At 46.2% G+C, this 15,241-nt stretch overlaps 1 protein-coding gene across 3 annotated transcripts in view; it reads left to right on the plus strand.

Moving 5' to 3' along the window:
- The window catches only part of CARF (calcium responsive transcription factor), a 434,709-nt gene that overhangs the window by 373,000 nt on the left and 46,468 nt on the right, over positions 1-15,241 (plus strand). For all 3 annotated transcript variants that reach the window (XM_078680246.1, XM_078680247.1, XM_078680245.1), the window contains exon 14: positions 7,201-7,555. In XM_078680246.1, the coding sequence (XP_078536372.1) occupies positions 7,201-7,555 (355 nt within the window). The remainder of the gene's footprint in view (positions 1-7,200; positions 7,556-15,241) is intronic.

A 15,241-nucleotide genomic window follows, 5' to 3' on the forward strand; every position in this document is an offset into this window, starting at 1 on the left:
TTTACAAATGTGGATTATTATTATTATTAATGTCATTAGTCAGGTTTGGGGTTGCTGCCGTGATAACAACAGTAATAAACTGGGCATGATTTAAGTTCAGAGCATAAACTGAGATTAAACCGAGGTTGTGTCCATCTAGTGTTCCGGCAGTATTACATAACAGCCTTCAGGATCGGTTGATCCTGAAGTGCACACTGGACACATGTGCAGTGTGGCAAAATGCAGTTCCCGAAGCCTCCCATATTATAGTGCCTCTAGCACACCCTGAAAACGATGTTGAGTAGAGTTGCCCTCTCCACCTTTTTCGTTGGGCCAGGAGACAATCCCCCCAGATATGTGTTTCCTTGAGGAAGGCAATAGCAGTATGATATCTTTTTTAAGGTACACATATATTCTCTGTTGTTTTTAGGGCTCGGGCCTACGTCACCACGAAGTGGGGCGGAGCTCCATAGTAAAAGAAAAAAAAAAAGTGTCTTTAGGGGTCCGGACAGCAACATTCCTTAGTGCACGTGCTTTTTTTATGGCATGTGCATGTTCATTCGTCTTCGCTGTGCTGTGTTTTTAGTAGCCTTGACATGATAGGCTATCTGTAATTTAGCGTGCGTCATCTTGGCATTTTCTCTGTGGTTACACGCACAGGAGTCCATTAATTTCAATTATGAGCTGTCAGGGTGCCGCGATAATGTAATGCAGATGTTGTGGGCGCGTTCACCAGTCTGCTGGGAATGGCGGCGTTCGTGCTTTTCCTGTGTTTTCTTTCCGTGTAGGGCAGACTTGAAAGGCATTGTCTTAAGAGGAGAAGGCCATATATCTTCAATTATCTCGCCATCACGGCGGAGATAATTGAAAACATATGCCTGCAGTGGCGAGGCCGAGAGCTGAGCAGGATGACTCCATGCCACAGTGTAAGAAAGCGTCCGCATCAAAGCAAAGTGTAAAACTTAAAAAAAAAAAAAAAGTGAAAAAGCGAGTGGCTGTGGGTGTCCAGGGGTGCAGCAGGTGCAGTGACACCGGGGCCCCGAGGGTCTCCTTTAACCCAGACAGTGCTGTATTTTACTACCAGTGGCTGTGAGGGTGCAGCAGGTGCAGTGACACCAGGGCCTCGAGGGTCTCCCTTAACCCAGACAGTGCTGTATTTTACTACCAGTGGCTGTGAGGGTGCAGCAGGTGCAGTGACACCGGGGCCTCGAGGGTCTCCCTTAACCCTGACAGTGCTGTATTTTACTAGCAGTGGCTGTGGGTATCCAGGGGTGCAGCAGGTGCAGTGACACCGGGGCCTCGAGGGTCTCCTTTAACCCAGACAGTGCTGTATTTTACTACCAGTGGCTGTGAGGGTGCAGCAGGTGCAGTGACACCAGGGCCTCGAGGGTCTCCCTTAACCCAGACAGTGCTGTATTTTACTACCAGTGGCTGTGAGGGTGCAGCAGGTGCAGTGACACCGGGGCCTCGACGTCTCCCTTAACCCTGACAGTGCTGTATTTTACTAGCAGTGGCTGTGGGTGTCCAGGGGTGCAGCAGGTGCAGTGACACCGGGGCCTCGATGGCCTCACTTTACCCTGACAGTGCTGTATTTTGCTACCAGTGGCTGTGAGGGTGCAGCAGGTGCAGTGACACCAGGGCCTCGAGGGTCTCCCTTAACCCACACAGTGCTGTACTTTACTACCAGTGGCTGTGAGGGTGCAGCAGGTGCAGTGACACCGGGGCCTCGAGGGTCTCCCTTAACCCTGACAGTGCTGTATTTTACTACCAGTGGCTGTGGGTGTCCAGGGGTGCAGCAGGTGCAGTGACACCGGGGCCTCGAGGGCCTCACTTAACCCTGACATTGCTGTATTTTACTACCAGTGGCTGTGGGTGTCCAGGGGTGCAGCAGGTGCAGTGACACCGGGGCCTCGAGGGTCTCCCTTAACCCAGACAGTGCTGTATTTTACTACGAGTGGCGGTGGAAGTCCAGGGGTGCAGCAGGTGCAGTGACACCAGGGCCTCGAGGGTCTCCCTTAACCCAGACAGTGCTGTATTTTACTACCAGTGGCTGTGAGGGTGCAGCAGGTGCAGTGACACCGGGGCCTTGATGGTCTCCCTTAACCCTGACAGTGCTGTATTTTACTAGCAGTGGCTGTGGGTGTCCAGGGGTGCAGCAGGTGCAGTGACACCGGGGCCTCGAGGGTCTCCTTTAACCCAGACAGTGCTGTATTTTACTACCAGTGGCTGTGAGGGTGCAGCAGGTGCAGTGACACCAGGGCCTCGAGGGTCTCCCTTAACCCAGACAGTGCTGTATTTTACTACCAGTGGCGGTGAGGGTGCAGCAGGTGCGGTGACACCGGGGCCTTGAGGGTCTCCCTTAACCCTGACAGTGCTGTATTTTACTAGCAGTGGCTGTGGGTGTCCAGGGGTGCAGCAGGTGCAGTGACACCGGGGCCTCGATGGCCTCACTTTACCCTGACAGTGCTGTATTTTGCTACCAGTGCCTGTGGGGGTGTAGCAGGTGCAGTGACACCAGGGCCTCGAGGGTCTCCCTTAACCCAGACAGTGCTGTATTTTACTACCAGTGGCTGTGAGGGTGCAGCAGGTGCAGTGACACCGGGGCCTCGAGGGTCTCCCTTAACCCTGACAGTGCTGTATTTTACTACCAGTGGCTGTGGGTGTCCAGGGGTGCAGCAGGTGCAGTGACACCGGGGCCTCGAGGGCCTCACTTAACCCTGACAGTGCTGTATTTTACTACCAGTGGCTGTGGGTGTCCAGGGGTGCAGCAGGTGCAGTGACACCGGGGCCTCGAGGGTCTCCCTTAACCCAGACAGTGCTGTATTTTACTACGAGTGGCGGTGGAAGTCCAGGGGTGCAGCAGGCCTCACTTTACCCTGACAGTGCTGTATTTTGCTACCAGTGGCTGTGAGGGTGCAGCAGGTGCAGTGACACCGGGGCCTCGAGGGTCTCCCTTAACCCTGACAGTGCTGTATTTTACTACCAGTGGCTGTGGGTGTCCAGGGGTGCAGCAGGTGCAGTGACACCGGGGCCTCGAGGGCCTCACTTAACCCTGACAGTGCTGTATATCACTACCAGTGGCTGTGGGTGTCCAGGGGTGCAGCAGGTGCAGTGACACCGGGGCCTCGAGGGTCTCCCTTAACCCAGACAGTGCTGTATTTTACTACGAGTGGCGGTGGAAGTCCAGGGGTGCAGCAGGTGCAGTGACACCGGGGCCTCGAGGGTCTCACTTAATCCACACAGTGCTGTATTTTACTACCAGTGGCTGTGAGGGTGCAGCAGGTGCAGTGACACCGGGGCCTCGAGGGTCTCCCTTAACCCCGACAGTGCTGTATTTTACTACCAGTGGCTGTGGGTGTCCAGGGGTGCAGCAGGTGCAGTGACACCGGGGCCTCGAGGGTCTCCCTTAACCCAGACAGTCCTGTATTTTACTACCAGTGGCTGTGAGGGTGCAGCAGGTGCAGTGACACCAGGGCCTCGAGGGTCTCCCTTAACCCAGACAGAGTAGTGAGTGCAGAGTAGTGAGTAGTGAGTAGTGAGTGTAGAGTAGTGAGTAGAGTAGTGAGTAGAGTAGTGAGTAGAGTAGTGAGTGCAGAGTAGTGAGTAGTGAGTAGAGTAGTGAGTAGAGTGGTGAGTAGTGAGTGCAGAGTAGTGAGTAGTGAGTAGAGTAGTGAGTAGAGTGGTGAGTAGTGAGTGCAGAGTAGTGAGTAGAGTAGTGAGTAGAGTAGTGAGTAGAGTAGTGAGTAGAGTAGTGAGTAGAGTAGTGAGTAGAGTGGTGAGTAGTGAGTTGAGTAGTGAGTAGAGTAGTGAGTAGAGTAGTGAGTAGTGAGTGTAATAGTGAGTAGTGAGTAGAGTAGTGAGTAGAGTAGTGAGTAGAGTAGTGAGTGCAGAGTAGTGAGTAGAGTAGTGAGTAGAGTGGTGAGTAGTGAGTGCAGAGTAGTGAGTAGAGTAGTGAGTAGAGAGTAGAGTAGTGAGTAGTGAGTAGAGAAGTGAGTGTAATAGTGAGTAGTGAGTAGAGTAGTGAGTAGAGTAGTGAGTAGTGAGTGCAGAGTAGTGAGTAGAGTAGAGTAGTGAGTAGGACATCACAGGCAGCAGCTGTGCAAGCTTCTTACACTCACAAGGAGACCACAGGCAGCTGAGTTGCAAGCTTCTCCCACTCACAAGAAGGACATCACAAACAGCAGCGGTGCAAGCTTCTCACACTCACAAGAAGGACATCACAAACAGCAGCGGTGCAAGCTTCTCACACTCACAAGAACGACATCACAGGCAGCAGCAGTGCAAGCTTCTTACACTCACAAGGAGACCACAGGCAGCAGCGGTGCAAGCTTCTCACACTCACAAGAAGGAAATCACAGGCAGCAGCTGTGCAAGCTTCTTACACTCACAAGGAGACCACAGGCAGCTGAGGTGCAAGCTTCTCCCACTCACAAGAAGGACATCACAAGCAGCAGCGGTGCAAGCTTCTCACACTCACAAGAACGACATCACAGCCAGCAGCAGTGCAAGCTTCTTACACTCACAAGGAGACGACAGGCAGCAGAGGTGCAAGCTTCTCACACTTGCAAGAACGACATCACAAGCAGCAGTGGTGCAAGCTGCCCTTACACACTCACAGCAGGTACTGTGCCAAGGCAGCAGCAGCAACAGAGCAAGAGTCCCTTACAAAGAACAGGCACAGCACAGAGATGCACAATGCAATCTTCTCATACTCCCAGGCAGCAGCGGTGCAAGCTTCTCACACTCACACGAAGGACATCACAGGCAGCAGCTGTGCAAGCTTCTTACACTCACAAGGATACCACAGGCAGCTGAGGTGCAAGCTTCTCCCACTCACAAGAAGGACATCACAAGCAGCAGCGGTGCAAGCTTCTCACACTCACAAGAACGACATCACAGGCAGCAGAGGTGCAAGCTTCTCACACTCACAAGAAGGACATCACAGGCAGTAACGGTGCAATATTCTCACACTCACAAGGAGATCACTGGCAGTACACACCACATGAACACACTCCATAACACATAGCAACAATACATTGGCATTTACAATGCCGTTAGCTCAAACTCAAATAAATCCGAGCCCGATTGCATTTCTAATGCTTGTTTGGATTGCGCTAGACTTCTAACACTTCACGTTAAGACCTTAAGTGTCTTATCCATACTATATTTTGGGTTCCTTGGAGATAAAATGTTTTCAGATAAAGTGCAAAATATCACCGTATCTCGATCAGTTGTAGTTCCTTTTCACCTGTCTGACCCTTCCCCAATAAAGTATAACAACCCAATAATCACAGAAACGCTTAACTCCCCCCATCCTCTGGGCAGTGCCACTAATTCGTCCCAATTCGCAGCGAGCAACCTAACCAGTAGCTGACCCCATCCCGCCCCATACCCACATCTCCCATTATAACTGCATTAACAATAAAAACATATAATAGATGTGACAGTTGCCAGTGGTGTTCCGGCTCGGAGTTAGGGAGTAATTATCAAGGTAACTTTATCTTTTTTATGCCTTTTGTGTTGGGTCACCCCATGCATATCCAACAGTGCCTTACAGCCTCTGTAGCTGGTTTCACTATTATGCTTTGCCTTGTCCTCTGGAGGTTCACCTGATGTCTTGATTTTTGTCAACAGTTGGAGGGATTCCAAATTCTTAGGGACCCCTGAATTACAGATTGGTCTACTCTGAGGGTGCCAAGGGCAAAGCTCAGTTAGAGGGCTTTAGGGGGATGTAAGTCTTAAATTTCCCAATTATCTCCACAAGTGTGCCCTACTAAAAAAAGGTGGTATATCAAGCAATGTTTGCAGGGCTGAATAATGGGCATTGGAAGAGTACAGGGATGGCAATATACTGAAAAGTAACAACAACTATTGAAGCTCTTCGAGTTTATGCAATTGTGTGTTGTATAGGATTAAGATTTGATAACAGCTGGCAGGAGATTGGTGAGAATTCATAGTTTCCAACGCAGCAAGACAGTTGTGAGTTAGTGCATGTATGTACAATCTCAAGGTTGTGCTTATTTTTTATTAAGTATTTAATGTTCTAATCAACCTACAAGGAATAAAGAAGTATCACTGAGAATATTTTTATACCAGACGGAGCATCTCAAGCCTCAAAAGGTTCTCTCTCTCGGTACCCCTATAGTCTTTGTTGGACTCCACAAAAAAACAAAAAACAACAAGAACAGGTGGGAAAAAGGCTAAATTTCAGGAATCAGTAAGAAATTAGCATTCCATGGACCAGCTCTCCAGCAATAGAAAAGAGTGCCTTCCAACATTTGCCAAATGAATTTTTATGAAGACAAAGGTTAGTGTGAGTAGGCACATTGGAAGTTTGAAGCATGAAAGTCAGGATTACCTTCCTAAAAAAGGGCTCCTGGAAAGTATGAACATATATATAGCAAGGGTCACATTCTTAGTACATTGATTGCTTTCCTCTGTAAGGCATACAAGTAAAAGGAGGGATATTGCGTACTTGTGCGCTGTTCAAACTATCCACATCCCTGCCATCAAAACTTAAGAGCTTTTAAACACTGGTATTTAGCCTGCTCATCTTCTTCTACTCATGGCAAAGACTTTGTGACATAGTCTCAAGTACCTGTTAAAAAAGAAAACAGTAAAAAAACGTCTTGTAGGCCAAAAAGCCGAAATTCAGTTTTACTTGTCAAAGGTTTCACTGCATCAGATAATCTAAGAAGTATTAGATCTCTGGCAAGGAACACTCCCTTCTTTATCTCCCATGTTGCTTTGAGTAACATAATGGCACGCTCATCCTTTCCCAATCTCGCTTTCAGCTTTTCTTCTTTCTGTTTTGTTCGTCTTTTACCTCATTTGCATGAATCCTCTCTTAAGTCCCATTGACTCTTCCTCCTGGTGTTGCCAGGTCATAGTAGACAATAAGAAAAGTCTGTGGCCTTTTTTTGACTTTTTGTTTCTCCCTCTGGGCTAGATATTTGCCACTGGTTCCGTTTGAAATAATTAGTCCGCTTACTCTTTACTCAAAATATATTTGTCAGGATGGTGGTCACCAACTTGAATTTTCACCTTAATGGTGTAGATCCACCAAATATACCACAGAAGCAAATACTTGACGTTATCAGCACATGAAATATGCAATTCTTTTGTACAAATGTAAATTGAAAACTCGTAAATGTTTTGATGTGAGTATTGTTTTTGCATAAAAATATGTAATAATACACAACTTGTCTGTTTTTTCTGCAGGGACTGCAGATACAACCAGCATTTTCCTCTGTTGATGGAACAACCGCTCTGATCACAGTAAGCCCCAATGAACCTGAGAGTCCTACTATCACATTGGACCCAGTGCTAAATTCCATAGGTGGCCAGTCACTCGTGATCCAGCAAACCCAGAACCTACAGTTCACAGACAATGTGACACAAAATGAAACCACTGTTTCTAATCCGGACAATGTGCCTGCCACAAGCCAGAATGTGGTTATGGTGGGCCAACTTGTCACTGTTGAGGACTCGGAAGACTTTGAGGGAGAAGTGCATCAAGTTTTGTTTGGAGATGGACAGATCCTCCCCATAAGGATCTTGGATGGTGGTCAGTTTGGTAAGTTTGCATTCATCTGATCCACCAGTATGAAAGGTTTTCCATCTAAACCACTAATAGCTAGTAGAGCACACGCCTATCCTCGGCTCTCCATCCTTACTAACTGTGGCTCCCCCCCCCCATCAAATGTGAGGATCTGGAGTGTTTCATCAATGCATCTGCAAAACCAGAGCAAGTGCACGGTCCAGCTCCTGGCACCACTCTTCTCTACTTATCCACTCAGTTACCCAAACTGCTAAATTGTTTTTTTTATATCTTGGCACAGCTACTGGGATGTTGAGAGTGGCTAAGAACCAAGACCTAGGAGTGGGCTAAAGATACCTTTAGAGTGGCATTTCGTTTGTAGACTCCATCACATTATGATGTTTATCTTAGCAAAATTGTAGTTTCCATCCTGTCAGACAGATTTGTTACAGTGTTATTCATGGTAACTTACCTCAGGGTTTAAAGAATATGGGTCTTAATGTTGCTCATTTGTTTTGGTGAACTGGAGATGCACTGGCTCCAATTTCTAGTTCATCTATAACATGTATACTAACATGTTGATTGCTTTTCATCCAGGCTTTTCAAAACCAGTTGCCTTAATTAGCAGACTACCCATGTACTGTGCATCCTTTTTGAGTGTCCATGGGAGTATTTGCTAGGAGCAATCATCAAATAATGGCACTCAGTACACTATCACACACAGAGCTCCTACTGGGGACCCGTCCCATACCACTTCCTCAATCTCCAGTGACATGAAAAGGAATTTTTGATATCATACTCTTATTCCCACTCTGCAACTTCCAAATCCAGAGTCTCCGAGTGTTAAAAATGAAAGACGAAGTCCGGTAAGAGAGGAGATGCAACCCCAAAGCTGTCAGCAGGAACACAGCCACCCCCAAGGCTTACCCTAACGCAAAGGTGGCCAGTGCTTCTGTGGCTACTTTCTGTGATACTGAACTGTCCACTGAAATTGTTATAGATCAGTGTGTTCCTCCATTGACTTAGTCATTGAAGGTCTAGTATTTTGTCAGTTGACCTACAAAGCTGGCCTCTGAAGAGCCTGAGGTAAAATACGACCAGCAGTCATCCTTTTAAACATATGGCACAAGCTTTTTCCATGCTCCTTTAAGATGATATTGCTGCCCAACCATATGTGTGGTGAACAAGAATCAATCAAGTGCTAGAAACTCTAGATTTAAAATCCATATCAAGGGTATTAGAATAGCTGTGCATATCGTTCTGCATAATAATAATAATAAAAGATATTTATAAAGCGCGCAGCTACCCCGAATGGGGTGTCCCGGCGCTAAACGGACAGCAGTAAAAGTAGGGGTATGTATACATCTAGTCATAGCGACTAAAAAGCCAGGTCTTCAAGGCCTTTCTAAATTCCTGTTCGGAATGCATTGTGCGTAGTTGTGCAGGTAGGTTGTTACACCCACCTCAAATATCCCCCCACTCCCATTCTTGCCTTCGCAAAACAGGGGGTTGGTGAGGTATCGTTTATGATTGGACCTTAGGGGGTCTGTTCTGTTTATAGGGACGCAGTCTGTTTCTCAAGTAGTTGGGCCCTCTGCCTTGATATGCCCGAAAGGCAAAGGTAAGGGCCTTAAATTCGATGCGCTTGGTTACCGGGAGCCAGTGGAGTTGTCTAAGATGAGGAGAAATACGTTGGCTATAGATAAGCAACATTTGAATGCTTTGTGCATTTGGGTAGCTACTTGACTTGTCACTACCCAAAGGCATGTGTCTTTTCTGGCTTAAATCATGATGTTTGGTTAGCAAGTGAAATGTGCAAATATATTCCCCACAACCTGGTACTCCTGTTTGTGAGCATCATGAAGTTCTCAGGTAAGGGTGTTAATAATAATAATAATCTTTATTGCATGATTAATTAAAATCTTTGCAATTTCTCAGTAAAACAAGAAGGAAGCAGTAGTATAAATATAATGATTTTGCAAGCAATTAAAAACACTTTTGGAAAAATAAAAAAATAAAAAATAAGAAAAGAGAAAAGAAAAGAAAAGAAGCCATGCAGCTAATACAATGCTGTCCATTAATAGAAAAGGTCCTTTGCAATCAGTAGTGACTTTAGTTATCTGAAGAAAATGGTCTTAGAATGCGAAAGCAAGTCACAATAGTTCAAGTTTTGTTAGTGGCCTCTGGATTTAGGGCCATGTTGGCTATTTTCATAAAGCGCACTAGCCTGCTGGCTAATTGAATATCTTCTCCCTTGAAGCTCATCAGCAGAGCTTGTCTGCAAGTGCGCACACGTCTTTGATTCCAAAGCTGTGTTAGTAGGTTTTTCGGGCACTGTCTAGAGCTTTACAGCTACACAGCAGGTGTAGGACGTCCTCCTTTGCGTTATCACAGAGCCTACACTTGGGGTTACAGTCCAATCGCTTCCAAGGGGGGAGATGTACTTTGGATGGTATTACCCCCATCCTCAACCGTAAAAAGTCTTCCTTCGCTTTCCTTGAAAAGCCGGTGCTGAGATATGGCTGTGGTGAGGCGCTGATGTAGCCTTGAATTACAAACCACCCATGGGACCTCTTGGATAGTGCTGCTTTGTCCTCTTCCAACGAGATTTAAGGTAAGGGTGTTTTCCACTTAATTTGGCATTTTTCCTTCAAATAGGTTTTTCAGTAATGCATTTGTCTTGGGCCAGTTTATCACAGTATTAAACCATATCATGTTTCAGTATGGATTTGGTGTCCATTATGTAAATAAATTAAGCCTATTGTAGTTTAAAATCATATGTATTTCCATAACAAAGAATGTAACTATACCAAGTGACCCGAGCATCCCCTTTAGAGTGTCCGTTCACTCTCAAATGTGGAGCAGTGGCTGGCATTCCTTTACCATTCTCTTTCGCAGGACCCTTAGTTGTATTCTCATCTTTAACAGTAATAATGTAGACTTTAGACCGTTTGATCAAACACTGAAAACTACCCACTGTATCAAATGTCCAACCCACTTATCAAAGGCATCAGCTTTTAAATTTTTTTATTGTTTAGAAATCAGTTTCTTACTAGCAGCGGGAACAAATCTAAAAAACTAACTGTGACCTCATCTTTATTCTTATACAGCAATATATTCAACAGGTATATCTTGGGGTGTGCACATTTCTCACCCCTTACGTTTAGTCAAGCTTGGATAATGCCTCGTTGCTGACATGAACCACTGGCCATGCCTAAACCACATGGACACAATCAGGAGTCTTCCATATGCATCTCAGGTAGTTTGGGGTCAGTCCATTGTAAACTGGTGTCCCCAAAGCTGCACTTTGAAATGCACGAATTTGAAAGATGTATTTATTAATGGTGATTTATATAACGCAACTAACACACCTTAAGGAATCTCTTAGCACTTCATTATAAAAAAGGAGAAGGCTTTGTGCCACTGTAACTACTAGAAAATCCAAGGTTTTCAGGTTTTCCAGAACTTTATCAGCTACAGTTCATTGAGAACTTCATAATGTGCAAGCATGCTCTATGATGTTCCGGCTCTGACAGTTCTGTCTCTAGGTACAGTTCCATATTTATGGATTCACACATATTGGATTGCAAGCTATCAAAGCATTACAAATGCTTGTGATTCTTTTGCAGCATTCACCCAAATTCAAGGGACATTTCAATAGAGATAATATCTGTGTTTTCTTGGAACATGTAATGCTAACCTTTCAGTTGTATTGTTACTGCCTTAATTTTGGCTATATACAATCTGATATTTAGCACAAGAGTATCATTCAATTTGTCAAATTTGTATGCTGGCCATTTTCTAATTAAGCGGCACAAAAGGGGGTTGTGATGGACGGAGCATCTGAACCAATCAAACCCTCACACCCAGTCAAAAGATCTGGGTTTAATCCATCACCGTTCTTTAGCCCACTCTGCCACCCCAGTTCAGACATGGCCATATGCAAATCAGTCTGACCCTGTGCCTCATGGGAACAGTCCAGCCCGAACTGCCAAGCCATGCCTTCCCTGGACCGGAAACAAGCTTCCTAAGACCGGTTTCTGGCATTTCAGCCGTCTTCAGCCAGGCTTGCTTGAATCCAGTGGCAAAGTGAGCAAGGGACTCGCGTCTGAGCATAACCTGCCAACTTATGGCGAAGAAAGCGGTACAAATGGGGGTGGTGATGGACGGAGCATCTGAACCAATCAAACGCTCACACCCAGTCAAAAGATTTGTTTTTAATCCATCACCGTTCTTTAGCCCACTCTGCCACCCCAGATGCTTCGTTTATTAGCCTTCTTCCAGATTCTGCTTGGACTTTATCTAGCTTCAGGGCACCGCTTCTAGCGTCTTTGCTAAGTCTACCACTGTGTGGTCTGGGCCCCTGTCCATGTAAAAGACACTCATCATAGTTCCTTCAACACGGGGTGTTTCCGGGGCCAGCTAGTCAATGGCTAAGTGCAGCTGAAATGTTTTACTGTAGGTCTTTAATTCTAAAGCATACGTACTCTTTTACTATAACAGTTTTTGCTTTTCTAAAAGATTCTTCTTCCCACAGGTTTTTCTAAAGAGATATGGATTTTTTTCAAAGTAGCTAGTCCAGACACTAGGTAGTGCCAAAGAGACTTCAGGGGTGAAACTTCAGAAGTGTCACCTGAGAGGTGACAGTGAGGTTATATAAATACACACCCTGTACATGTTACATCAGTGTTTCTAATATGGTGATCTGCCCAAGGTTTCCAATCTAAGATGAAGTCAAGCTTTTCCTCTGATGTCCGTTCCTCTTTAAATTATATACAAGGAGACATGTGTTACCTTGCTTTGATTGCATTCATTAAACAATAGAACTTTGTGTCAGCACTATCATTGGTAAACCGAATAGACTATTAGGTCCTCGGATAACTCCAATGTTGTTTTATTGATTTTTTTCCTGGGGGTCGCGCAACACTGAAAACCTCATCCGGCCCGGACACGGAAAGGATTGACAGATTGTTAGCTCTTTCTCGATTCTGTGGGTGGTGGTGCATGGCCGTTCTTAGTTGTTGGAGCAATTTGTCTGGTAATTCCGATAACGAACGAGACTCCTCCATGCTAACTAGTTACGCGACCCCCAGCAAAGAATTCAATAAAACAACAGTGGACTTAAAGAAATCAATAAAAACAGCAGTGGAATTACTATTATCCATGAACCTTCTTTATTGTGTATTTTCACTAAGAAAACAAGATGTTTTCAAATTTTGAATAGTTAGTGCATCTATATAACTACATATACTGTTTGAATGTTATCCGAGGACCTAATAGTCTATTTGGTTTACCAATGAGAGTGCTGACACAAAGTTCTATTGTTTTTTGTTTTATGGTCTGGGCATATTTTCTTTAAAAAATATGCTAATATCACCCTCTGGTAGTAAGGTGTTGTGAACTAATACTAGCACCTCAATTTTCCAAAATAATTTCACACCTTACTTTGTGGAGAAGTTTGTTTACATTTGTGCTTTTGATTGTGCGGTAATTTCCTTTTGTGGAACCATTATTACCATGTTGTGAATTATTTGATTGCGTTCATTGCGCTCTTGTTAGTTAATTTTACCCCTTAGTTTTGCTCCTTACAATCGGAGCTTCCTTTGAGCGTACTGCTGGAAGTGTTTGACGTTTTCTTCTTTCATGGTGTCAGTGATTTGAGCCCTGCTATTTACTTTTACATTAATTTTCATCTTCAATCAAGAACTCCAAGTTTATCAAGGAGTTTTATTTGCCTTTTGTGGCTTTTTTCTCCTCATTCAGTCTCTTTAAAAGAGACTTGATAAGTTACACATGAACTGTTATGTGCAGGGTAGCACCATGGTTGCTGGGAGGAGTCACTCTTTCCACTGTTAAAGAGAGGACAAACTCTGTCTGCCCTTTCATAGACATAAAAGCTCTTTTCAGAATGGAATTGGCACAGAGATTTTTTTTTTTTTGTAAAACATTTTTATTGGCATTTTTCAATAATACATACAGCACATCTTTCCTTGCCGATGACTTTTAGCATTCAAATGATCCCGCATGGGAACTACTAATTATGACACACCAACCTAGGGGTTGAAGGCTAATATGCCCTGTCACTCAGTCCAATAACTAGCAAGGATCCTCACGGGACTGTGTCCATATACAGGTAGCCTATGCAGATGTTACTTACCAGGTCCCGCGTGGGATGTGAGGTGCCTTTTCTCCCCACACATGAGCTCGCAGGGGATTCAAAATTCCTGGCTTGTGTTCAAACCGTGAATAAACTTGGGGTAGAAAACCTGGAATGCAATGTACCGTAAGTTGAAGAGTGGGCGTTGGGGAACGCCTGAGAGCCGCACTTTTGTGGGATACCATGTTGTTCCTACGCCGAGTCGGACTAAGGGAGGGGGAGGGACCACGCTAAGAACTTTCTGCGCGGGAGCGCGGCGATGAGTCGATGACCACTAATTGGACTGACCCACTGGGTGTATAGGCCCTTTGCATTCCCACTCGAGCATCCCCTGGGATTGTTGGGGGTCTAGGTGAACCACCCCCGTCGTTTCCGCCGCTACCGTAGTTTCCTGTGTAAAGGAGTGAAGTAGCATGGCCCATGACATGGAGATTGGATGTTGGCGAATTCCTTAGGCTTCCTCCCCCGCAGGATTCATTCTTCCGCCGCACCCCACTTCTTGACTGCACCCACCCACGCCGCCAGGGGGGGCCGTCAGGCGCCTTCCGGTTCATTGTGATGCTCCGCTTGGCCAGGAGGAGCACTTGGGAGGCAAAGTGCATTTCGACCTTCATATGCTTGCGGCGAATTCTCTAGGCTTCCTCCCCCCGCAGGATTCCTTCTTCCGCCGCACCCCACTTCTTGACTGCACCCACCCACGCCGCCAGGAGGGGCCGTCAGGCGCTTTCCAGTGCATTGTGATGCTCTGCTTGGCCAGGAGGAGCACTAGGGAGGCAAAGTGCATTTCGACCTTCATATGCTTGCAACGCTTACCGATGCCAAGGGCGCTGGCCTCCCACGTGTAAAGGTCCCGGTGACCAGTGACTGCTTCAAGGGTAGTATGGACGGTGCACCAATAGCTGTGGAGGGATGGACAGTCCTACAGCATGTGAAAGAAGCAGGCAGCGGGCTCTTGACATCTTGGGCAGGAGAAGGTACTATCAGGGAAGTATTTCTGGAGCTTTGCAGGAGTGAGATATGCCCGATGTAGAATGTGTAATTGTATGTTTTTGAAGCGGTAGTTGCGGGAGACCTTCTTGGTGTATGCTAGTGCTTTGGCCCACTGCCTATCATGTAAAGGCCATTGTTCCCTAAGGGATGCAAGTGAGGGTTGCTTAAGGGATCGTATTGCTTTGTATATCCAAGTAACTAGGTGTCTCCCTGGGCCCATCTGAAGGATTGCGTGAAGTACCGGGTGCGTAGGGGGCTCGTCCTCTAACGTGCGCCAGTGTCTACGACAATCATTGAGGAGCTGCCTGTGTAGCAAGAACTGTCCCCCTGGGAGCTCAAAGTCAGTCACCAGTGCCTCAAACGTCTGCAATTGTCCGTCAAAATAGAGTGCTCCAACGTCTGTCAGGGCGTGCTCCGTCCATATGTGCATCATTCTCTCCATGTAGTATGCACGACCTTTGGGTAGCCCTACCAACAGCAGGAGGGGGGAATACGGGGGCGCCGCACGGTTAATTCTATAGATGCGTGCAAGAAAGGCGCGTGCCGTCATCAGCTGTAGTGGAATAGCCGGGGGG

This window comes from Lissotriton helveticus, chromosome 3_1 (genome assembly GCF_964261635.1).
Source record: "Lissotriton helveticus chromosome 3_1, aLisHel1.1, whole genome shotgun sequence".
Lineage (NCBI taxonomy): Eukaryota > Metazoa > Chordata > Amphibia > Caudata > Salamandridae > Lissotriton > Lissotriton helveticus.